Source organism: Saccopteryx leptura, chromosome 1 (genome assembly GCF_036850995.1).
Source record: "Saccopteryx leptura isolate mSacLep1 chromosome 1, mSacLep1_pri_phased_curated, whole genome shotgun sequence".
Classification (NCBI taxonomy): Eukaryota; Metazoa; Chordata; class Mammalia; order Chiroptera; family Emballonuridae; genus Saccopteryx; species Saccopteryx leptura.
In genome coordinates this window covers 251,854,192-251,878,677 of record NC_089503.1, presented here as the reverse complement: position 1 = coordinate 251,878,677, position 24,486 = coordinate 251,854,192, and the positions used below count along the sequence as shown (strand labels likewise).

Sequence of the window (24,486 nt, the reverse complement as noted above, 5' to 3'; positions counted from 1 at the left end):
ATTCCTAGAGCATTCTCTCACACAATTTGCAGTGCAATAGAGGCAGGAGAAGCAGGATGCGGAAGCAAAGAAGTAGGACAAGTAAAATCTCATCTATCGTGAGAAAGCATCTCTCTGCATATTTATGTTTTCTTCAAGAGGGTGTAATTTAGTCTAGCACAGGGGTCCCCAAACTTTTTACACAGGGGGCCAATTCACTGTCCCTCAGACCGTTGGAGGGCCGGACTATAAAAAAAAATGTACAAATCCCTATGCACACTGCACATATCTTATTTTAAAGTAAAAAAACAAAACGGGAACAAATACAATATTTAAAATAAAGAACAAGTAAATTTAAATCAACAAACTGACCAGTATTTCAACGGGAACTATGCTCCTCTCACTGACCACCAATGAAAGAGGTGCCTCTTCTGGAAGTGCGGTGGGGGCCGGATAAATGGCCTCAGGGGGCCGCATGCGGCCAGCGGGCCGTAGTTTGGGGACCCCTGGTCTAGCAACTGCTTAGCCTGAGAGGGATTTCTAGAGCCTGATTTATTTCACTAAGAGGCATGAGAACTGGTTGGAGAGTCACGGAAACATTCTTGGAATTATCGAGAGACTCACGATAAAATCCATGCACTGATGCCAAAATACAGCCACAGAAGACAGTCTTACCTTACTGAGTTCCACTCAAGTGCAATTTTGCCTTGGTGCCCTGAAGCTACTACACTGACTTTTTTCCAATTTTATCTAGATATAACTAACATACAATAAATTGCACAAACTTCAGATGTTCCAGTTCCTCTATATCCTTTCCAGTTCTTGGTAAGACCAGTCTTTTCATTATAGCTGTTCCAATGGGTTTGCAATAGCATTTTGCATTTCCCTGATGGCTAATGATGTTGAGACTCTTTATGTGCTGTTGGCATCAGTTATCTTCTTTTGTAACGTGTCTGTTCAAATAATTTGCCCATGTTTTTATTGGGTTGCTTTCTGAGCTTTAAAGGCATGGTGACTATGAAGGTTACCACCAGGAATAACAGTAGCTCCCCTACTGTATGACCTCTATTTCTAAGCCTCTATTTCCACATCAGTAAAATGGGGATAATATTTGTACCTACTATACAGGGTTGTGCTGAGAGTTAAATGACTTAAGGCAGATAAAGTCAGTAAGGCAAGGCTCGAGGAAGTTGATCCAGAGAGCCCTAGAAAAATCAGCTATGGAGACTCTCAGAAACAGCTGGGAGGAGGCTCAGACGACAGCTACCATAAGTTCTATAACCATTTATGTAGTCATGCAACAAACAGTTATTGTGCATCTTGCGTGTTTCAACAGAAGAGTCACTGGAGAGCAGGTGCGGCTTGTTTTCTCTCATTGTCACTGCTAGTCCTGGTGCAGACAGGCTGCAAGTGATGATATTCTTGAAAGAATAATGGCCACAGGACAGTTGTTACTCATCTTCATGGGGCTTTCACTCTCACAGGGGACACAAGGATTAACAAGAAATGACACAGGTGATTAAGAATCATTACACTTGTGGTCAGGGTAAGCCTGAGAACACATAAAGAGGCCTGGCCCAAGCTGGAAACCAGGACAGGCCTCTCAGAGCAGGTGATGGACAAGCTGAGGCACTGAGAAGAGGAGGGATCAACAGGCTACCTTGGTTTCCAGGGGCTGCTGTAATGAACCACCACAGATTGGATGGCTTAAAACAAGCGTGCACTCCTGCCTGACCGGTAGTGGCGCAGTGGATAGAGCATCGACCTGGGACACTGAGGACCCAGGTTCGAAACTCCGAGGTCACTGGCTTGAGTTCAGGCTCACCAACTTGAGCATGAGGTCACCGGCTTGAGCGTGGGATCATAGACCTGACCCCACAGTTGCTGGCTTAAGCCCAAAGGTCACTGGTTTGAAGCCCAAGTTGATGGCTTGAGCAAGGGGTCACTGGTTCAGCTTGAGCTCCGTGGTCAAGGCACTAATGAGAAGCAATCAATGAACAACTAAAAGTGCCACAACTATGAATTGATGCTTCTCATTTCTCTCCTTTCCTGTCTCTTTCTCTTGTTTAAAAAATTAAAATAAAAAAAAGTGCATTCCCTCACAGTTCTGGAAGCTAGAAGTCTAAAGTCAGGGTGTTATTGGGGCCATGTTCTCTCTGAGGGGAGAGGAAAGGATCCTTCCCTGCTTTTTCCTTCTGGTGGGTACAGGCATTCTTTGGTTTGCCTGCAGCTACATAACCCCAATCTCTTCCTACATGTCCACATGACCTTCTTCCTGGGTGTGTCTATATTCCTTCTTATAAGGGCACAAGTCCTCTTGGATTCAGGGCCCACCCTAATCCACTATGACCTCATCTTAACTAATTACAATGCCTGACCTGTGGTGAAGCTGTGGACAAAGTGGTAACCTGAAAAGCTGAGGTCACGCCTGACCTGTGGTGGCGCAGTGGATAAAGCATCGACCTGGAAATGCTGAGGTCGCCGGTTTGAAACCCTAGGCTTGCCTGGTCAAGGCACATATGGGAGTTGATGCTTCCAGCTCCTCCCCCCAGTCTCTCTCTCTCTCTCTCTTCTCTCTCTTCTCTCTAAAAATGAATAAACTAAAAAAAAAAAATTAAATTAAAATGAAATAAAATTTAAAAAAAAAAAAAAAGCTGAGGTCACTGGTTCAAATCCCTGGACTAGCCTAGTCAAAGCACATAGAGTCAAAGCACATACAAGTAGATGCTTTCTGCTTCTCCCCCCTCTTTCCCTCTTTCTATTTCCCCCCTCTCTCCAAAAAATAAAAAATAAAAAGATCAATAAATAAAGTAAAACTGATTACATTGACAAAGACCTATTTTCAGATTAGGTCACAGCCACAGGTACCTGTGGTTAGGATTTCAATATGTCTTTCTGGAGGATCTAAATAGACATTTTTCCAAACAAAACATACAGAAGGCCAACAAGTACATAAAAAGATGCCGAGCATCACTAAATATCCAGGAAATGCAAATCAAAACCACAATGAAATATCAACTCACAGATGTCAGATGGCTATTGTCAAAAGAGCAGGAAATAATGAGTGTTGGCAAAGATGTAGAGAAAAGGGAAAATTTGCGCACTGTTGGGAATATAAACTGGTGCAACTACTATGGAAAGCAGTATGGAGGTTCCTAAAAATATATATAACTACTATATGATCTAGCAGTTCCACTTCTGGGAATATAGCTGAAGAAAATAAAAACACTATTTCGAAAAGATATCTGCACCTTCATATTCACAGCAGCATTATTTACAATAACCAAGATATGGAAAGAACCATGTTCATTAAAGGATTAATGGGTAAATAAATATAAATTCCATTGTATATGTATATGTATATATATATATATATAATGGAATATTATTCAGCTATAAAAAGAAGAAAATTTTGTCATTTGAGGTAACATAGATGGACCTTGAGGACATTATGCAAGCAAGTTTTTTTTTGTTTGTTTTTTTGCATATTTCTGAAGCTGGAAACAGGGAGAGACAGTCAGACAGACTCCCACATGCGCCCGACCGGGATCCACCCGGCACACCCACCATGGGGTGACGCTCTGCCCACCAGGGGGTGATGCTCTGCCCATCCTGGGCGTCGCCATGTTGCGACCAGAGCCACTCTAGCGCCTGGGGCAGAGGCCACAGAGCCATCCCCAGCGCCCAGGCTATCTTTGCTCCAATGGAGCCTTGGCTGTGGGAGGGGAAGAGAGAGACAGAGAGGAAGGTGCGGCGGAGGGGTGGAGAAGCAAATGGGCGCTTCTCCTGTGTGCCCTGGCCGGGAATCGAACCCGGGTCCTCCGCACACTAGGCCGATGCGTTTTTTTTCTTTTTTAAACCAAGCTCTGGCCAGTTATATTAATGAAAAATTTTACTTGATTTACATTTCACCAGTTTGTTATGGTGTGCTTGTAATGATACCAGAATCACCTGGATCAGTGAGAGCCAGTGTACATATTCTGCAGTATTATTCACACACTTTGCCCAACTCAATATTATTGCCTCTGTGGGGATGGACACCAGTCCCAGCCAACATGGCATAGCATTCTATGTCAGATTTCCTCAAGGCTGGACACCTGTTGGCTAGGATGACCAGATTCACTTTGCATTGTCTAATCATTTTCAGAGTCCACTTGTGCCCCAGCACCTTCTTTCCACTTTTCATAACAAATTGGAGGCTAGAGTTGATCAATTCTAGTGACTTTTTCATCTTCTTTGTGGCCACAATCTTCATGCCTTAGGTGCAGGAGGACCCCCAATCAAGAGCAGCCACCCATCTCCTGTCTTCCATGGGCAACATTTCAGGCAGCTGGACATTGGGCTGAGAACCAAGACCCAAGTGGGAAGCTGATATGTGGCTGTTCTCAGGGAGGAGGGGAGAGGGTCAAGGAATCCAGGGCCCCCACCTCAAGGGCAAACCAGCTGTGGCCATGGTGAGGGTAAGATACCAGATCAATCAGAAGACCCCCACAACCCATCTATCCCCTGTGAGGCAACAAGTTCTTTTTCATTTCACAAGTTTTTTGTGGCATCTACTGTGTTGTTCATTAAGCACCTATTGTGGGCCAGGACACAAGCTGTGTTGAGATGGACCAGCAGTGACCAAGATGGACAGAGACTCCTGCCCTTGAGGTATAATGGAAACAGAAGTAATAAACATAATATATATAATAAACATATATAGTATATATAAAATCAGAGCTATGAGCCCTGGCCAGTTGGCTCAGTGGTAGAGCATCGGCCCGGCGTGCGGGGGTCCCGGGTTTGATTCCCGGCCAGGGCACACAGGAGAAGCGCCCATTTGCTCTTCCACCCCCACCCCCTCTCCTTCCTCTCTGTCTCTCTCTTCCCCTCCAGCAGCCAAGGCTCCATTGGAGCAGGGATGGCCCGGGCGCTGGGGATGGCTCCTTGGCCTCTGCCCCAGGCGCTAGAGTGGCTCTGGTCGCTGTAGAGCGATGCCCCGGAGGGGCAGAGCATCACCCCCTGGTGGGCAGAGCATCGCCCCTGGTGGGCGTGCCGGGTGGATCCTGGTCGGGCGCATGCGGGAGTCTGTCTGACTGTCTCTCCCCGTTTCCAGCTTCAGAAAAATACAAAAAAAAAAAAAAAATCAGAGCTATGGTTTGAATATTTGTGCCCCTCAAATTCCTATATTGAAACCCTAACCCCCAATGTGACAGTATTTGGAGGTGATTAAGGTTAGATGCGGTAGAGTGTTGGTCCGGCCTGTAGAAGTTCCAGTTCAATTCCTAGTCAGGGCACACAAGAGAAGCAGACATCTGCTTCTCCACCCCCTCCCCCATCTCTCTCTCTCCCTTTCTCTCTCTCTCCCCCTCCTGCAGCCATGGCTCATTTGAGCAACTTGGCTCTGGGTGCTGAGGATGGCACCATGGCCTCATCCCAGGCACTAAAAAAGCTCAATTGCCAAACAACAGAGCAACAGCCCCAGATGAGCAGAGAGCATTGCTCTGTAGGGGGCTTGCCAGGTAGATCTCGGGGCACATGCAGGAGTCTGTCTTTCTGCCTCCTTTCCCCTCATTTCAAAGAAAAAAAGAAAAAGAAATGGTTAGATGTGGTCATGAAGGTGGAGTCCCTATGATGGGAATAATGCCTTTATAAAAAGAGGAAGAGATTTGAGCTCTCTATCTCTGCAAGGAGAGGCCATGTGAGGACATACCCAGGAAGAGGCCACACCAAGGTCCCAGCGCTGGCACCCTGATCTCAAACTTCTACCTTTCAGAACTGTGAGAGATAAATGTCTGTGGTGTTTGTTATAGCAGCCTGAGCTGACTTAGCCAGGTTGTGGTAACTACTCTGGAAAAAGAAATATAGCAGAGATGGAAGAAAGGAGTCCAGGGTTGGGCATGGGGAGGAATAATTTTAAGGGAGGTCACCTTTCAGCGGTGACATTTGAATAAAGTCCTGAAGGAGGTCTGGGGTAGCCATGCACATATCTCAGGGAAGAAAGAAGACAACAACTGCAAAGGTCCAATGTGGACAGTACCTTTTGAGTTTGAGAAAGGAGTCAGGTGCAGCTGAAGGGAAATGAGTGACCGGAGAGCAGAGGGAAACTCAGAGGTGACTGGGCTTTTGTGTCCTATCCTTCACATTGCACATTCTCATCCAAATTCTCTTCTGACTTTAAGCTGGCTGAGGACAGTGCCCTTGGACTGGTCACTAGAGGTCACTCTCTCTGGTTCATAGGGTCACTACACTATCATCTCATTTTTCAGGTTGCAGTTCACTGAGCCCTAACTGTACCTCAAAAGCCACGCTAAGAATTTAACACGGATGAACTCAGCTCCTCCTTCTAACAGTCCTGAGTTAGATGCACTGAAAAAAATTTTACAGTTTAAAAAAAAAAAAAGGAAAAGCCCTGGCCGGCTGGCTCAGTGGTAGAGCATCTGCCTGGCATGTGGAAGTCCTGAGTTCGATTTCCCGCCAGGGCACACAGGAGAAGCGTCCATCTGCTTCTCCACCCCTCCCCCTCTCCTTCCTCTCTGTCTCTCTCTTCCCCTCCCACAGCCAAGGATCCATTGGAGCAAAGTTGGCCTCAGGACCGAGGATGGCTTGGTGGCCTCTGCCTCAGGCGCTAGAATAGCTCTGGTTGTAATGGAGCAACGCCTCAGATGGGCAGAGCATCACCCCCTCGTGGGCATGCTGGGTGGATCCCGGTCGGGTGCATGCGGGAGTCTGTCTCTCTGCCTCCCTGCTTCTCACTTCAGAAATAGACAAAAAAAAAAAAAAAGGAAAACAATTCACACCTTTCTGAAAGTATAATTGATGTACAACAAACCACAGACATTTAAAGTGTACACTCCGAGTTACCATATGCTGGAAACCTAAACATGTCCCGACCCAAAAAAGTATCCTCTCGCCCTTTTTAAATTCTCTTGGCGCTCTCCCTCCGATTTCTGTCGGAGTTGCCGCTGCTTGGCCAACCTAGACAATAAAGCTTTGGTGTGTAATCGAAAAAAAAAAAAATTTTCTCTCTAGCTTCTTCCCACCCCACCCACACAGGTATGGCCCCAGGCCAAGGCGGGTACTGGACACGCAGCCCACGGCTGGGCGCTCTGGTCCGCAGGTAAACTCTCCCCCCCATGCAGATCCGCGCCTGCGCGCCCTCCTGGTGGTGAGTCCCCAGCGCGCCGGCGAAGTGGGGGCGGGCCGGCGTGGAGGCGGGGCTTTCCGGCTATAGGGTTTCAGATAAGGGCCTGCAGGGACTCGGCGCGCCTGGGCGTCGCGATAAGACGGTGGGTGGGCGGCGGTTTCTGGGACGCCGCCGCTTCTGGAGGTCCGAGTGCGTCCTAGTGCGGCCACCCGGACTGGGACTCAAGACAAGGCTGGGGCCCGGGGCGGGGCCTCCGGCAGTGTCACGCCCGCCTTTCTCCCGAACCAGGGCCGTTAAAATGGCGGCGACGGCGGTGACATCGTCCTGCGCCGGGCCAGGGGACTTGGTCGCTGCGTCGGGGGCCGACTAGTATCTTCCAGGAAGCTCACATCCCGGCGGCGTCCTGGATTCTGGAGCACTGGCTCGCGGCCCCAACCGGGCCTTGGGTCCGGCTCTCCGGCGCGCCCATGAACTCCGTGTCGCCGGCTGCCGCACAGTACCGGAGCAGGAGCCCCGAGGACGCGCGCCGCCCCGAGGGCCGCTGGAAGCGGGGACCCGGAGTCCCGGAACCCAGTGGCCTGGCGCCCTCTGGAGCCAGCGGCCCCGCTCTGAGCTTGTCCGGGGCCACCTCCGGGGAGCCGGACGAAGTGGACAAGTTTAAGGCGAAGTTCCTCACTGCCTGGAACAACGTCAAGTACGGTGAGGAGCGGGCGGTTTTGCGGTGCGATTGCGCCCAGAGTTTGGCCAGGCACGGGACGTAGAGGTCAGTGGGAGTCAGGGAACCAGACCCTGCCCTGTAGTCCGAATATTCCATTTCTTCTCCCGTGAGTCACCTGTAGGTCCCCCGCCCTGCCCAGCCCTGCCCAGGGTGGATCTGTGGCAGGTCCAACAGAGAAGGTGTTTTCAAATTCTGTCCTTCACCGTGTGACCTTGAGCAAGCTTTTTTACTTCTCTGTGTCTCCATTCTTCCCTTCTGTAAAATGAACACAATAATCAGAACTGCTTTAATTCATACTATTGATTGCAAACACTGGCGTGGCTGTTGCTAGGGGCCCCACTTCCATCTAAGAGGAATATGGCATAGATTCGTCAGTGCCACTCCTGTTGGTCCCATTTCTCAGATGGGGGATGGGAGCTCTGTTGCTGTCATATTATGTTAGTGTCCTTCATCTCGCTGCCCCATGTCTCCACAGGTTGGGCAGTCAAAAGCCGGACCAGCTTTAGCAAGATCTCCAGTGTCCACCTCTGTGGCCGTCGCTACCTCTTTGAGAACGAGAGTGAGCTGGTGACCCCTATCCGGGGTTTGGGGAGGCTCCCAGGGGTTTTCTTGGTGGAGTTAACAATGCTGCTCTTATAGGTGATATCCAGCGTTTCCAGCGGGATTTCGTGTCCCGCCTGTGGCTCACATACCGCCGGGACTTCCCGCCATTTGCTGGGGGCTGTCTGACTTCAGACTGTGGCTGGGGCTGCATGCTGCGAAGTGGGCAGATGATGCTGGCACAGGGCCTCCTGTTGCATTTCCTGCCCAGAGGTGAGGGGCGGAGGGGAAAGGGCAGACCAGGTGTATGAGCCATCCACATAGGTCAGCAGTGTTATAATCGCAGCTTAATTTTAAAATCATGTTAGAATTGTATATAAAGTAAGTTTTGGGAGGGAGTAAGAGTTGAGTTTCAGAAATGTGAACATTGTTAAACATTGGGTCTCAGGAGCAGTAGAATTGTGTGTAAAGTATGAGTAAATGGGAACTGTGCCCCCCCACATGCCAGCACTGGTTGACTATGTACTCCACTCCATCCCCACCAGACTGGACATGGACCAAGGGTGCGGGCCTGGGCCCACCTGAGCCATCAGGGTTGGCTTCTCCAAACTGGCACCGTGGACATGCCCACTGGATGCCCCCACGCTGGGCCCCGGGCACCCCTGAGCTGGAGCAAGAACGCCGGCATCGGCAGATCGTGTCCTGGTTCGCCGATCATCCCCAGGCCCCTTTTGGCCTACACCAGCTGGTAGAGCTTGGGCAAAGCTCAGGCAAGAAAGCAGGTGACTGGTATGGGCCATCTCTCGTGGCACATATACTCAGGTGAGGGCCACAGCAAAGGATCATGGAAGCCATTGGGTACCCCAAGAAACTCAAGCTTTTCTTCTCGTCCCCAGGAAAGCTGTAGAGAGCAGCTCAGAGGTCACCCGCCTGGTGGTGTACGTTTCTCAGGACTGCACAGGTAAGGGGCTGCTAACCAAGGTCATTGGGTTCTCATTCTGAGTCAGTCACTACTTTAACTGCCTCTTAGGACCCACCTTTCTCAGAGGAGCAGGCTGTTTTGCGGTGCGATTTCGCCCAGAGCTCTGGGTCAGAGGGAGCCTTAGAAAGGATTCAGGACCTACACAGGGAGAGTTGCTCAGGATCCCTCCATTCCCTTTAGATCCAGGAGAGGAAATTTCAGGGGCTTCTCCCCAAATGATAGAATAAGGACATAAGGACTTAGTTCTTTCAGATCTAATTAACTCTTATTTTGTATACAGTTCTTATTTTTATTTTTTTTTAATTAAGTGGGAGGTGGGAGGCTGAGAGACAGACTCACGCACGTGCCCTGACCAGGATCCATCCGGCAAACCCACTATGGGGCCATGCTCCGTTGCTCAGCAACCGAGCTACTATAGCTCCTGAGGTCAGGCCATGGAGCCATCCTCAGTTCCCGGGGCCAACTTTTGCTTGAACCATTCCTTGGCTGTGGGAGAGAGAGAGAGAGAGAAAGAGAGAAGGGGATAGGGGATGGGGATTGGTGAAGAAGCAGGTGGTCGCTTCTCCTGTGTGCCCTGACCAGGAATCAAACCCAGGACTTCCACACGCCAGGCTGACGTTCTACCGCTGAGCCAACTGGCCAGGGTCTTTGTACAGTTCTAACATGTACAAACATCTGGTCTCCTCTGCCTGGTAGGTTTGTCATAAGAATGAGTCAGTAATACAAATTAAACCCATAGAGCAGTGCTTATCACATAGTAAATGGTCATTAAATATTAGCAATTACTGTTAGTATTCTCTATCACCCTCCATATCAGCTTAGAAAGGGTCTTATTAGGAGCCTCCATGGATTGGCATCAGGGAATCTACAAAAACTAATATTTATGCAGAATTGTAGGAGTTTGGGATAAGGTTCGATTTTCACAGAGAGCTATTGTCTTAGTCTGTTCGGGCTGCTATAACAAGCACAGACCAGGTGGCTTATAAAAAACAGAAATTTGTTTTTCATAATTCTGGAGGCTGGGAAGTCCAAGATCACAGTGCAGGCAGATTTGATGTCTGGTGGGAGCCCACCCCCTGGTTTGCTTTGCTGTGTCCCCACATGGCAGAATGGGCAAGCAAGCTCTCTGGGGGGGGTCTTTGTTTTGTTTTTTTGTGTTTTTTCTGTTCGGGTATAATTGACCTATAACAGTATTACTTTCAGGTATACAACTTCATGATTCGATATTTGTATACAGGGTGGGGCAAAGTAGGCTTACAGTTATTTGTATGGAAAATAATATAATAATAAATAATATACAAGAATGAACTTTTGTGTACTCATAACTATAAACCTACTTTTGCCCCATCTTGTACATTGTGAAATGATTACCACAATAAATCTATACTGCTCACAAAAATTAGGGTGTATTTCAAAATGAAGATGAACGTGCAGATACTCTGTACTTTCAACCTTTTGTATGCTGCATTTTCACCAATGAAATAAAAGTTGGTTTTACATCTCATTTGCATAATTGAACAACTTTCTTTAACTTGTCGTTTGCTTTTCCTTTTAAATTATTTTTACTGCCTGACCTGTGGTGGCACAATGGATAAAGCATCGACCTGGAAATGTTGAGGTCGCCGATTCAAAACCCTGGGCTTGTCTGGTCAAGGCACATATGGGAGATGATGCTTCCAGCTCCTCCCCCTTCTTTCTCTCTGTCTCTCTCTCCTCTCTCCCCCTCTCTGTCTCTCTCCTCTCTAAAAATGAATAAAGAAAATTTAAAAAATATATTAAAAAATAAATAAATAAATAAATAAATAAATTATTTTTACTTATTCATTTTAGAGAAGAGAGACAGAGAGAGATACGGAGAGAGAGAAGGGGGGGAGGAGCAGGAAGCATCAGCTCCTATGTGTGCCTTGACCAGGCAAGCCTGGAGTTTCAAACCAACAACCTCAGTGTTCCAGGTCCACGTTTTATTCCATTGCGCCACCATAGGTCAGGCATTTGCTTTTCTGATGTTCTTGTTTAATAAAAAATATTCAGCCTGACCTGTGGTGGCGCAGTGGATAAAGTGTCAACCTGGAAATGCTGAGGTTGCCGGTTCAAAACCCTGGGCTTGCCTGGTCAAGGCACATATGGGAGTTGATGCTTTCTGCTCCTCCCCCCCGCCTCTCTCTCTCTCCCCTCTCTATAATGAATAAATAAAAAAATATTCAAATGCTCTTTTTTATTGATTCATACTCATTTTGAAATATCCCTTAATTTTTGTGAGCAGTATAACTAATGCTCTGTAACAGTATATTTAACTTCTGTGTCTCCATTTTTCCCTTCTATAAAATGAATACAATAATCAGAACTGCTTTAATTCATCCTGAATTGATGGCCAACACTGGTGTGGCTGTTCCTACGGGCCCCACTTCCATGCATAATTTTTAAAAATTGGGGGAGGTACCTCTTTTAAAGCACTAATCCAATTAAGGGTCCACGCTCAATTACCTAATCACCTCGCAAATGTCCCTTTCCTCATGCTATTACCTTGGGATTAGGATTTCAACATAGGAATTTTGGAGGGACTCAAGCATTCAGATTATAGTAGTTGTGTCTCCAGAAAAGGGTTGAATCCACTTCTTTGGGCACCAGCAAAGGACGAGGGGGAGAATGGACAGCAGCAGATCAGACTGGAGGAGGAGGGACACACAGGGACATTCAGTGAGGATTGCTTGGGGAAGGCTCCACCTCGTCCTAGCTATATGTTTTTCATCCACCTCTCAGGGTCTTAGTTACTCTGTAAAATGGGAGCCCTATGATTGTCTGGGGTAATTTGGGGGCTCTGGAAATATTTTCTTCTCCACTGACAATGGGAGTGTCACCCCCCCCACCCCAGGGGTTGCTTGTGTGACGTTGGGCCCCTGGGGATGGAGGGTCACACTCTGAAGCTTGAAGGGCAGTGAGAAGATGACCTACTGCCCTATTCTTTCAGTGTACAAGGCGGATGTGGCACGCCTAGTGGCTAGGCCAGACCCCACAGCTGAATGGAAGTCTGTGGTCATCCTGGTGCCCGTGCGGCTGGGTGGTGAGACTCTCAACCCCGTGTATGTTCCCTGTGTGAAGGTAGGTTCAGCCAGATTCACCATGCCTCCGTAGGAGCCCTCCAGGTTTTTTCAGCTTGGGTTAAGTATGTGAGCTTCCTTCATTCCTTCATCTGTTTATCCAATAGTTACAGGGCACCTATCATGCGCCAAGCACTGTCCCATCCGCTGGGGATTCAAAAGTGAACAGGCAAATATTTGTGCTTTCTGGGAGTGAACATTGTAATGACAGACAGTGGATCTGGAACCAAATAGACAGATTTGGTGTTACAACTTGGACTGTAAAGGAAAGAAAACTAGTGATAAAGGGCAGATGGGGCAACCTAGGAAAGCCCCACCTGCCAGGGGCATGTGAAGAGCAAGAGGATGAGTGTTCCAGGCAAAGGGCACGGCAAGGCTGGAAAGACCCTGGTGTGTTTACATTCAGAATAAAAAGCAGAGATCTCTCCATAGCCCACAGAACCCTGCCCCGGCTCTGTTCCTTCCTTCACCTATCTGCTCACTCTCCTTGTTGGCCTCCTTACTATTCTCAATGCACTTGCCTCAGAGCCTCTGTACTTACTTTTTCCCAAGATGCTGAAATAATCACCTCCCAGTGAGGCCTTTCCTGACTCCCCTATTTATAATTTCAAAACCCCTTTGCCTCCTTTATTCTTTTCCCAGTGTAAACACCTTCTGACACATGATATAGCTCATTCATCTTGTTCCTTGTTCATCTACCACACATCAGCTCCATAAGACCCTGTCTGTCTTGGTCACTGCTGCTCCCAAGTCCAGCACAGTCCTGGACTCTCACATACTAGGTGTTAGCTAAGTGTTTGTTGAGGGACTGTCTGACAGCACCCACCCCAAGTTCTCACCTTGGCCCACTTTCCTACCTGCAGGAGCTCCTGCGTTCAGAGCTGTGCCTGGGCATTATGGGGGGCAAGCCGCGGCATTCGCTGTATTTCATCGGCTACCAGGGTAGGCTTGACCCAGCCCCATCCTGCTCATCCTACCTTACCTTCCCCACCCCACTTACACCTCCTCCCTTGCAGATGACTCCCTGCTCTACCTGGACCCCCACTACTGCCAGCCCACTGTGGATGTCAGCAAGGCTGACTTCCCCCTGGAGGTGAGCTGGGCCCCTGGGACGGGGTTGGGGACTTGTGGAGGTAGCTGGGGCCTCCTGAGCCCCCCTTCTTTGTCTGCCTCAGTCCTTCCATTGCACCTCACCCCGCAAGATGGCCTTCACCAAGATGGACCCAAGCTGTACTGTGGGGTTCTATGCTGGAGACAGGAAGGAGTTTGAAACACTGTGCTCAGAGCTGACCAGGGTGAGCAAGATGAGTGGTGGAGGGTGGGGGGAAAAGGCAGAGCTGGTGTGGGAGAGGAACCGTGGCCTCGAGGATTACCCTCCTGCCACAAGTTACAAAAGCCCAGCTCTGAATAGACCCAAAAAGGGGTATAGTATGAAAGGCAAGGGCTTTGCTCCCTTAGGGGACAGCTATGTTCATGAGCTAAGTTGCAGGACCCTCACAATCTCTTGGCTCTGTCCCATCAGGGCTTTTTTATGTTGTCAAGATTTGGTTGTTACCCTGTCTGGGCACATAGCTCCCAATTCAGGGGAAAGGGAGCCCCACTCTTCCAGCACACAGTAAAAATCGCAGGGCTGCCTTTCATTGCCTACATTGGCTCACATGCTTATTACTGAGAGCCAATTGCTGTCCTGGGGAATAGGTGATTAGCTGGTCTGGGTCATTGCCCTGGAGGGATGAGAGTATATGTAGTTCTGGAAGTATCTTTTATTTTTATTGACTTTATTTTATTGAGGGAGAGAAACATCGATCTGTTCCTGTATGTGCCCTGACTGGGATCTAACTAGCAACCTTTGCATAGACGCTGTCAACCAACTGAACTATCTGGCCAGGGCTGGAAGCACCTTTTATTTTTATTTTTTGTTTTTTTACAGAGAGGGATAGATAGGGACAGACAGACAGGAACGGAGAGAAATGAGAAGCATAAATCATCAGTTTTTCGTTGGGACAATTTAGTTGTTCATTGATTGCTTTCTTATATGTGCCTTGACTGTGGGCCTTCAGCAGACTGAGTAACCCCTTGCTCAAGTCAGCAACCTTGGGTCCAAGCTGGTGAGCTTTTGCTCAAACCAGATGAGCCCGCGCTGAAGCTGGCGACCTCAGTGTCTCGAACCTGGGTCCTCTGCATCCCGGTCCGACGCTCTATCCACTGCGCCACCACCTGGTCAGGCTGGAAGCACCTTTTATTATTTTATTTTATTAATTAATTTATTTTGTGGCAGAGGCAGAGAGAGGGACAGATAGGGACAGACAGGAAGCGAAAGAGATGAGAAACATCAATTCTTTGTTGCAATTCCTTAGTTGTTCATTGATTGATTTCTCGTATGTGCCTTGACCAGGGGGCTACAGCAGACTGAGTGACCCCTTGCTCGAGCCAGTGACCTTGGGCTCAAGCTGGTGAGCCTTGCTCAAATCCAATGAGCCCGTGCTCATGCTGGCCACCTCAGGGTCTCAAACCTGGATCCTCCCACATCCCAGTCCAATGTGCCACCGCCTGGTCAGGCTGGAAACACCTATTTAAAATATACCTATTAGAATAACTATGCCTACAGGATAAGTATTTGTTACTGCTTTGGGGGCTGAGCTGCTCTCTCCCTCCTCCTACCAGGTCCTCAGCTCCTCCTCAGCCACAGAGCGGTATCCTATGTTCACCCTGGCCGAGGGCCATGCTCAGGACCACAGCCTAGAGAACCTCTGCTCCCAGCCTTCCCAGCCAGCTCTGCAGCTCCCTCGCACTGGGCAGTTCCGCAAAACCAAGTGCCCAAGTTCTGAGGACTTTGTGTTTTTATAAAGGGATGGGATGGGGGAGAAGATAGGACAAACACTATTTATTTTTTTATTTTTATGTCATGCTTGGTGTGGGAACTTGAACTCTGGTGGTGATGGGATTTCCTGCTACTCACTCCCTTGATAAGTGCAGCTCAGACCAGCCCAGGAAAACTCCAAGCTAGGGCCATTAAGCCAGGGACAGAGCCCACAGGCCTGCCTCTTGCCAGCTGGGCCCTCTCTGGAAGGGAGGTGTGATAGGTGGGCACCCACTCAGGGCCTGACTCAAGTACTGTAGTTTGCACTGGACTGCCCATGCCTCTCACTGGTCTTGAAGCCCCTGTCCTGCCCAGGGCTGGTGGCAGTGTGGAACTGAGGCTGCTGGGGGTTAATAAAGCCTTCTGACTTGACCTCAGCTATTGCTGGACCCAGGGTATATCTCAAGGTAAGGTGTCCAAGTGTTCCTGGGAATTTGTTAAGTAGGTAGGCCTCAGCTTCTACATCTTTAAGATGGGCATTCTCCCTTGCCCAAGGAAGACGTGAGTTTATACAGTGAACAAGAGGGTATGCATTCAAGGGCTTGATTGAAGGAAAAAACCTGGGGGTCCTTGCCTGCTCCATCAAGCTCAGGGGCTGTTCTTCATCCCCAGCTGCTTCCTCCGTTGTCGGCCCAGCTGGCGGAAGTGCAGCCGTTTTGGATTGAGGCCAAAGGCCTGCAGTCTCTGACGGCTGAACTCCTGTCCTCCAAGCATCACTGTGGGGCCCAGAAGGCGAGCCTTCTTGCCCCTCCTCCACTTCCGGGGGTCCGGCTTCTCAGGGGGTAACACAGGGGCCACCTTCTGTGCTGGGGGGCTCTCAGGCCCAGGCTGCTTCCTGTAGGCCCCATCTGATGCCAGCAGCTGCCCCTGTGAGCCAGTTTTGTCTCTCTGTGGCATCCCTTTGGCTTCCATGGGTGTCTCTGTCCTGGGGGAGAAAAGTTGGGGCTCAGCCCAGGCCAGCATGATTAGGCCCCTTCCTGGGTATGCACATCCCCCATTTTATAAATTAGGAAAGATGAGGTTCAGAGAGCAATAGAGCAATTCACGGGCCTGCCCGGAATTCACATCTGGGTCTGACACTAAAACCAAGTTTTTCTACTGAGTCCTGAGGATGCACTTTGTTGCTGATCATTCTGGTATTTGAGTCTGGGCTCACACTAAACTATTCCCATGTTAACTCACTAGCTTTAAATCAACTCCTAGAACTCCTATCGCCCCTGCTTTATTAACTAGGAAACAATAACGATAACAGCTAAAACCTAAATGGAATTTGCTATGTTTTAATAAGCACTTCACATGAATTTATTCATTTAATCCTCAAAAGACCCAATAAGAAATGAGCCTTCTTTATCCCCATTTCATAAATGAGGAAACAGGTCCCAAAAGGGACAGTAGGTTGCCCAAGGTCACACAGCTGTAGCCCAGCCAGGATTTGAACCAAAGTCTCAGGGGAAGGCCCAGACCCAAGGTCATGCAACAAATGGTTGCCAGAGAATGATTTAAACCAGGCCTGGTAAGCTACCCAGTCCACCCTCCCCTGGTAGCGACACTCACTTGTCTAGGCACAGCGATTTGAAGATCTGCCTCTTTTTCCATGACTTCTGGGCCTTCTGGCTGTATGCCCGCTTGTCCCGAAGCTCCTCCTGCTCTGACCTTTGGGCAACCAGCGGACACACCTGTCATTCGGTGCTGTGGGAAGTGCCCAAGCATGCCTGCCTGCCCCTCCTCCCGCATACGTGGCCCAGCCCCACCCCCTCACCTATACATGCAGGTCTTCTTCAAGGAACACCACCGATTCAGCTCCTTGTCATCAGCAGTGAGGATCTGCACAGGAAGGAAAAGTGGGGACTTGCTGCATGAGTCCTGGGCAAGCCCTGACTAAGCCTTAGTCACCTCAGTCAAAGCAGGTTAATGCTAGTACCATCCAGCAGGATGTCCATGATGCTAGGAGAGAATGATGCCTGGAGGTCAATCTATATTTTTTTTGCAGAGGACATCAGATGAGGAAACAGGTTTAGAAAGGGGTTCCTACCACACATCAGCTCCATAAGACCCTGTCTGTCTTGGTCACTGCTGCTCCCAAGTAGCAGTGGCAGATTTCAGATTCCAGGCCCCCATAGCCCTCACCCATACACCATGGTCCCAGTAGCTTCAGGACAGAGGTCTCTGCCAATTATGATATTTGCCAATTATAAAAGTCAGGTTCTCAACCTCAAGTTTCAGTTTCCTCATTTAGGCATCCCCTCAGAACCTGTTGTAAGGCTGTCAAGAAGACTGACTGAATACAGATGGTATAAACTCAGTAAACAGCTATTTTTACTGGCCACGAATAGTCACAGCCATTATGGATGACTAAGGGACAAGTGCCCCTGAAGAGCCATACATCATTTCAGCTCCATGGCCATGAGATGGGGCTGTTATTGGACCTATTTTTTTGTTTTTGTTTTTATTTTTTAATTTAATGAGAGGGGGAGAGAGATGAGAAGCATCAATTCTTTGTTGTGACACCTTAGTTCATTGATTACTTTCTCATATGTGCCTTGACCGTGGGCCTTCAGCAGACTGAATAACCCCTTGCTCGAGCCAGCAACCTTGGGTCCAAGCTGGTGGGCTTTGCTCAAACCAGATGAGCCCCTGCTCAAGCAGGTGACCTCAGGGTCTCGAACCTGGGTCCTAAGCATCCCAGTCCGACGCTCTATCCACTGCACCACCGCCCAGTCAGGCTCCTTATAATTTTCTTAACATTTTTTGTCCGGTTTACTTTAGCGTAAGAATACAGTATAGCCCTGGCTGGATAGTAAGTACATAATGCACATTACATACAAAATATATGTTAACCAACTTTATGGTATCAATAAGGCTCTCAGTCAACAATAAGCTATTAAAACAGTCAACCTTTTGCATCTGCAAAGGTTGAATCCACGGATGTGAAACCAGCAGCTATGAAAGGCCAACTATAATTGAGTTTTAAGGGAATCAAAAGTTATATGTGGCCTGACCTGTGGTGGTGCAGTGGATGGAGTGTCGACCTGGAATGCTGAGGTCACCAGTTCGGAACCCTGGGCTTGCCTGGTCAAGGCACATATGGGAGTTGATGCTTCCTGCTCCTCCCTCCCCGTTCTCTCTCTCTCTCACTCTCCTCTCTAAAAATTAATAAAAGAAAAAATTTAAAAAATAAAAGAAGGGCCTCCAAGAGTGTTTTAAAAAAAAAAAAGTTATATGTGGACTTTTTACTGCAAAGGGGTCAGCAACCCTAACCCCCCACATTGTTCAAGGGTCAACTGTTGGAACATTTACAAAGGGTTCAAATAGCCCTTTGAGGCAGAAAGTACTGGTACTCTCATTAGCACTATCATTCCTGGCATTTTTGATATAAGGATGCAGGTCGTGTGGCCGCAACTCCTGGCTGTGTGTTCCCTCTTACCACATGGGTGCTTCCCAGTATCTCGCACCACCTTGGGTCTTACCTCTTCAGTGCTGAGCCCGAAGTCACATGGCACCACAGTGCGGTACTTGAAGCGACAGGGTAGGTCGTCGATGATGTCCTCATAGTCCAGCTGGTAATACTCATCCAGGTACTCCTCAAATGTCTTGTCCCCTGTGTGGGTAGAGAGCCAGGCTGCTGGGGTGTGCTGGCCCTGCAGAGCCCCTGCCCACCCACCACACACCCACCAGGGGTCTTACCGGGATTGAACACAGGCTTTTCCTGCCCCACAGCCACAGCGAAGGGTGACTTGCGCTTCTTCTTGCCTGTGAAAGGGACCTCATGCTGCTGCTTCTGCAACTGGCTGGGGTCGTAGTCAGCATCCATCTGCCAAGACAAGCAGGTCATGCCAGCCATGGGACCTTCCAAAGTACCACCCTCTGCCCTGCCCATGGCACCTACATTGAAGTCTGGGTCCTCGCAGTGCAGCTCCTGCTGGCTACAATCTCCACTCTGCTCCAGCCCAGTCCATCTGTCCCAGTTCCAGTCATCTGGTTCCAGAGGACAGACAGGCTCAGGATGGGACTCCAGGCTTTAGGCCCAGTATGCCCACTCTGGCTCAGTGACCTTACCTTCGAGCCCTTCCTCTTCCTCAAATTGTGGCTTCTCTTCCTCCACTGTGCCGTAGTACTCGTCCCCAAAGCATTTCTGCAGGGTCAGGGGCCAGGAGAGTCAGCAGGGCCCAACCCCTCCTAGACAGCTTTATCCCTGCACTATACATGACTTCCTAGCATCCTATCAGGACCCAGCTCCTGATGTCGTCAGATGAAACAAATCAAAGGACTCTTCTGAGATTCTCGCCTACCCCTGCATGTCCCCATTACCACTCTGAACCCTGAAGATTGTAACCATACAGTTAAATGCCTGAAACTAGACTCGGGGCTCTGAGAGGGCAAACAGTGGGTGATCAATAAATGTTAGACTGGTTCTCACCACTCCATAAGCTCCAAGAGAGCTGAATTAGCAGATATTGCTAAACATGTCATTTACTGATCACCTACTATATGCACAATGCTGGCTACATCTTCCATTTGCACAAGCACCCTGAGACAGAATGTACCTCCATTCTATGGAGAAAGTAGAGTTCAGGATTGAGAATCTTCTAGAAAGTGAAGGCTAAACTCCAACTACATAGCACTCCCCCACTGTAGTTTTCATCTGGTCTACCTCAGTCCTTTTTCCTGACTTCCCAGGCTTGGTCAAGGGCCTCTTTTGGGCTCTTATGGTCCCTACTGCTCCCCACACAGCCCTCATCACCTGTTTATATGGCCTGATGTTATATTCCCACAAACACAACAAAAACACAAATGGCATAATAAATGAGCTTAAAGGAAATACAGTGATCCATTGTTCTTTGAGCACTTACACCAACTATTATGTGTATTCCTCCCAAGCTATCCTTAGCAATAGCTGTGTGGTATCTGCTATGTTTAGACCCACTTTGCTGACAGGGAAAAAAGACTCAGAGAGGACAAGTCACTTCTCTGAGGTTCCACTGCCAAGAAACAATCGCTGAATTCCAGAGCCACACTTCCAAGCATTTTGCTACATGGCTGGACCTGGGTGTGGTAGCCATACCTGCATGAGCTGGTCATGCTGGGTGGGGTCAAAGTCATCCTCGAGGTCCCGTTCCTCAAAGCCTACTGTCTCATTGCCCGTGACCTGCCGCAGCTTCTCTAACTTGGCCAGAATCTCCTTCCTCTTCAGGTTCTTCAGCTGCTTGAGTTCCTCCTGCTTTTTTGCTTTTTCCTGTGGGCGGCAGGCCAGAGGGAGAGAGTAGGTACGGGTTCTCCCGTAGGCTAGGGGCCCTCCTGAACCCACCGCCCCTCACACTCACCCTCCTCTTTCGCTCCTGCATTGCCTCCCTCTTCTCCTTCCTGCGCTCATCCTTGCGGCGCACAGAGGATGCAATGCTCCGAGGGTAGGTCTTGACCTGTGGGTCGCAGAAATGATGCTGGGATCTTGTGGCCAGGGCCCCGTGGGCCAGCTCTCCCCAATCCCGAGCCCTAGCTACCCACCAAGGCTGAGTCTGGCTCCTCAAAGCGGAAATTGTACTTGTGCTCAAAGTTCTCCTGCTTCTTCAGAAATAGCTCCCCCTCATCTGAGGAGTCTTCTACAGACAGCTGCAGTGGAGGGCCTGGGACCCTGAGGGTCAATATTAGTGCAGGACTGGGATCAGCCAAACTCCTGTGTACCAGCTGTATTAACATATTCAATCCTCCCAAGAACCTTAAAGTAGGGTGCCACTGTTACCCCAACTATACAGATGGGGAAACTGAGGCACAGATGTCTAGCAGCAGGGTCTGGATTTCAGTTAGTACCACCTGGCTCTAAAGCCCACACTCCAAGGCTCTTCCTTACAGATGACTAACTGCTATCATCTGTGTGAAAAGTAAATACCAGTGCCCTCTGCTTTCCAGCCAGAATTGGCTCCAAGCCCTGGTGAGAACTTAGGTGCTCACCTGTCCTCCTCTGCTTCCTCCTGCTCTTCCTCCTCCTCCTCATCTCCCTCTTCCTCATAGCGTTTGTTGAGGATATAATCCCGTAGGAACTGCTCTCCTTCATCCAGCTCTGGGTTGTTCCAATATTCCTTGAGGTGGGTCTGGGAGTGAAGGGGTGACAGGACCCAGGTTAGATACTCAGAGGCAGGAAAGGAGGACACACATGGGCACCAAGTGGATTCAAGTAACTGACACTTCACAGCCTGCCTATGAAATAGATGGGAAGCATTATTCCCATCTCACAGATGTAGAAACTGAGGCCCAGAGAGGAAGGAGCATATTCATCTTCTAACTATGTGCATTTAGCTACCACTTCGAGGGTTGGTTTCTGGAAAAAGGCTGATGGAGGCAGGACAGGCAGTATAGTCCTTCAGTGTCTATGCCTGGAAACTCACCAGTTCCTGCAGGGCCTCAGGATTCTGAATCTCCTTCTGCCCCTTCAGCCATTCAACGTAGTCCGCATCCTCCTGGGCCTGAGAGAAGGCCAGCACTGAGGGTCTGTAGGAGCCCTAGCACCCCCTACCTGCCACTAGCCCTGGTCCAGCAAGGGCCTCAGTACCCACCTTCTCCTCCTTGGTTTTAGTGCGTTTCTGCAGCAACCTGGAGCCACCTTCCCCAGCGCTATCCTCATCTTCGCTGTCCTCCACAAATGCTCGGAAGCTGCCAACATCAGAGAACAGGTTTCAGAACATCCAGATTAGCCCCTATCCACTGCCCCAAGATTAACCCTGTTCACTAAGGCCTGAGTTCTGCCCGACAAGCTCAGAGTGGTGCTGAGACACAGAGGGCACTATCAACCCCATTATCAGATCAGGAAACTGAAGCATGGAGAGAGCAAGTAACGTACCTAAGGGCACACAGCCATTAGTGACAGAGCTGCCTAACCCCAGAACCTCAACTATCCATTTGGCCACTCACTGGCCCAACTCACCTTTCCTTGAGCTGTTGCTGTTCTTCCACATAACTTTTCGACGAGACCTGCTAAAGAGAGGGTGCCATGGGCCTCAGACCCAGTCCCAAGCCCCTAAGCCCCCACCCTGCCTTCATCCCACCCACCTGGAGTCTCTGACTGGAGGTCTCCTGGTCTGAATTCTCCTCATCAACATATTTGCTGTGCAAGAAAGGATTGGAGCTTCAAAATAGATTCTCCAGTCTGTCTGTCCCAGTGCAGTGGGGGGAAGTGGGGGAGCCAATGGGGAGGAGGCCATCACTGAAAAGCCTGCTCTCTGGCATTCCCTCAGTTCTGGTGAGTCACTTGCTTCTTCCCACCCATGCCCATAAGACCCCCATGTGTCTGCATGCTCTGGGAAGGCAGGCACAGGATGGTATGTGTCAGGACTCCTCCTTACCCTTCTTTCTCCAAGATAACCTTCCTCTCATAGTCCTTCAGGTACATGGGCTGCACCTTCTTTTGTTTCTTGGCTTCCACCTTCTCCTCACTCTCCAAGGGTGTTGCTATGGAGTCACCACAAGACACTTGCCATTACCCACAACCACAATTCCCTCCCTTCCCCAGAAAGAGAATCTCATTGGCTGGGCTAGAGTAAGATGAAGGCTTCAAATCCCCAAGCTGCCAGTCCCCAACTATACAACATTTATCATAATAGCCAGCACTTGGCAGTACCTGGAAGTGGATCATTCAGTAAGTAACTTGCACTCTCAACTAGTACTAAGCACACGGTCGTTATTAACATCAATAGGTAATAATCTAAGTCGGAGATACTCTACTAAGCACTTTTGACATGAAATAGTTCATTAAATAGTCACAATAAATGACAGGCCACAAGGAACCTCGCCCCTGAAGAAGAGCAGCCCAGACCTGTTCTCTGGTAGAAGGTGGCATCTTTCTGATAAATGCGAGGGTCCTTCTTCTTCAGCAAAGAGAGTGTCCTATAAAAGTCTCGCTCCTGCTGGGGATCAAATTCCTAGGGCAAGAAAAGGATTGGTCACAGACTTCAGAAGGGAGATGGGGAGGTCGCTCGTTCCATCCCAGGTCGCGATTGGATCCCACCAGTGCCGGTTCTAGCCCTGGTCAGGGCACATAAGAAAAGCAATTAATGGGTGTACAAACTAAGTGGAACAATGAGTTGATGCTTTTCTTTCTCCCTCTTCTCCCCACTTCCTCTGTCTCTCAAATAAAATGGGGGGGGGGAATGGGAGGGGAGGTGGTGAGAGCAATGGAGGGCAGTAAGCAACTGGGGTAAGTAGGCTGAGAGGGTGTGGGAACTGGGGTGGAGGGATGGGCATATAATAGATGGAATAAAAAGGCGATACCACTGGGAAGTGGCAGGTGTAGGGGGGTGGGCCTTCAAACAGGGGGAGAAGAGAAGGCAGGCCACACATAAGTACAGGATACAAACAGCGGGCAGTAGTGGACAAAAGGGTACTTCCTGGGGTCATGGGATTGACATGGGGCAGGTGACAGAGAGGGCACAGTGGACAGGAGGAGGGACAGGGCTGCAGAGTGAGGTGGGAAGGTGATGTGGCTGATGTGAGGAGAAGCTGGGTGTCCCATGTGGCAGAAATGCCCCACTTTGGGAACAGAGTAGGACACAGAAAAATGGTTAGATTTTTAGAAGGTAAAAAGGGCGACAGAAGGGTCACACCAAACCCATCGGGATGAACAGGTAGATTCGTGGCGGGGGAGGGGAATGGAGTTCTTTGGCCACCCCCTAAGGATGAGGGGTGGGGGGCTGTCTGTCCTTCATGGGATTGTAGGATTGGGAGCGGGGTTTGGACTCCGGTACGGCCCAATGGGGTTGCGAGCCAGCTGCCGGCTGTAGTTGGGGTCGGGATGTGGTGTGGGTTTGAGAGCCACGGACGGAGCTTGAATACCGTCCAGGGCGGGGTGAGGAAGCTCACCACGCGCTCGTCGCTGGAGTCAGACTCGGAGCTTGAGTCCTCTCCACTGTCTTGGTCCCGGTAGCGATCTTTCACTGTGGGTCACAGATGGGAGTCCCCCAGATCAGCCTAGGGGGACCAGATCAACCCCTACTTCCCGATGGCCCCAGAGTGCCAGCGCCCCGAACTCACGCCGCTGCAGTTCCTCACGTTCCCGGTAACGGCTGTAACGCGCGGCAAACGTCGCGTTCACCCGCAAGGGAGACGATCCGCACGGTTCAGGCATGGCGGCTCTGCGGATAACTGCGCACGCGTACGGCGCCCCCAGGAAATAGGGCAGCTTTCGACCCGCCC

General features: G+C 49.5%; 2 protein-coding genes and 1 pseudogene across 5 annotated transcripts; 1 reads left to right on the top strand and 2 right to left on the bottom strand.

Moving 5' to 3' along the window:
• Positions 1-3,880: 3,880 nt before the first annotated feature.
• LOC136388276 (large ribosomal subunit protein eL30 pseudogene) lies at positions 3,881-4,234 on the bottom strand (annotated as a pseudogene).
• A 2,935-nt stretch (positions 4,235-7,169) lies between these two features.
• Positions 7,170-15,678, top strand: ATG4D (autophagy related 4D cysteine peptidase). 3 transcript variants are annotated; one of them, XM_066346439.1, is made up of 10 exons: positions 7,171-7,807; positions 8,302-8,385; positions 8,466-8,639; positions 8,912-9,188; positions 9,263-9,327; positions 12,317-12,447; positions 13,310-13,388; positions 13,463-13,539; positions 13,622-13,741; positions 15,111-15,678. In XM_066346439.1, exons 1-10 carry the CDS (start codon positions 7,576-7,578, stop codon positions 15,291-15,293), a joined length of 1,422 nt encoding a protein of 473 aa, XP_066202536.1. In that variant the 5' UTR covers positions 7,171-7,575; the 3' UTR covers positions 15,294-15,678. The 3 variants fall into 3 exon arrangements, with proteins under 3 accessions (XP_066202547.1, XP_066202556.1, XP_066202536.1); XM_066346450.1 differs by lacking the exon at positions 13,622-13,741 and having other exon boundaries at positions 7,170-7,807; XM_066346459.1 differs by lacking the exon at positions 13,310-13,388 and having other exon boundaries at positions 7,170-7,807; positions 15,111-15,249.
• Positions 15,679-15,831: 153 nt separating this feature from the next.
• Positions 15,832-24,452, bottom strand: KRI1 (KRI1 homolog). 2 transcript variants are annotated; one of them, XM_066346414.1, is made up of 19 exons: positions 24,325-24,452; positions 24,154-24,227; positions 23,111-23,216; positions 22,641-22,746; positions 22,348-22,402; positions 22,223-22,272; positions 21,855-21,951; positions 21,687-21,764; positions 21,253-21,392; positions 20,809-20,935; positions 20,628-20,723; positions 20,369-20,539; positions 19,363-19,438; positions 19,193-19,281; positions 18,991-19,117; positions 18,774-18,904; positions 17,066-17,130; positions 16,861-16,959; positions 15,832-16,231 (listed from the first exon to the last, which is right to left on the bottom strand). In XM_066346414.1, exons 1-19 carry the CDS (start codon positions 24,416-24,418, stop codon positions 15,895-15,897), a joined length of 2,118 nt encoding a protein of 705 aa, XP_066202511.1. In that variant the 5' UTR covers positions 24,419-24,452; the 3' UTR covers positions 15,832-15,894. The 2 variants fall into 2 exon arrangements, with proteins under 2 accessions (XP_066202511.1, XP_066202521.1); XM_066346424.1 differs by having other exon boundaries at positions 22,223-22,269.
• Positions 24,453-24,486: the final 34 nt, after the last annotated feature.

Coding starts and splice junctions, on each gene's coding strand:
- ATG4D (XM_066346439.1), top strand. CDS start 7,576: ATGAACTCCGTGTCGCCGGCTGCCGCACAGTACCGGAGCAGGAGCCCC. Junction 12,448..13,309: donor TGTATGTTCCCTGTGTGAAG/GTAGGTTCAGCC, acceptor TCCTACCTGCAG/GAGCTCCTGCGTTCAGAGCT. Junction 13,540..13,621: donor AGGCTGACTTCCCCCTGGAG/GTGAGCTGGGCC, acceptor TGTCTGCCTCAG/TCCTTCCATTGCACCTCACC.
- KRI1 (XM_066346414.1), bottom strand. CDS start 24,418: ATGCCTGAACCGTGCGGATCGTCTCCCTTGCGGGTGAACGCGACGTTT. Junction 23,217..24,153: donor ACTCCAGCGACGAGCGCGTG/GTGAGCTTCCTC, acceptor TTCTTGCCCTAG/GAATTTGATCCCCAGCAGGA. Junction 20,540..20,627: donor TGCAGGAGCGAAAGAGGAGG/GTGAGTGTGAGG, acceptor TGCCGCCCACAG/GAAAAAGCAAAAAAGCAGGA.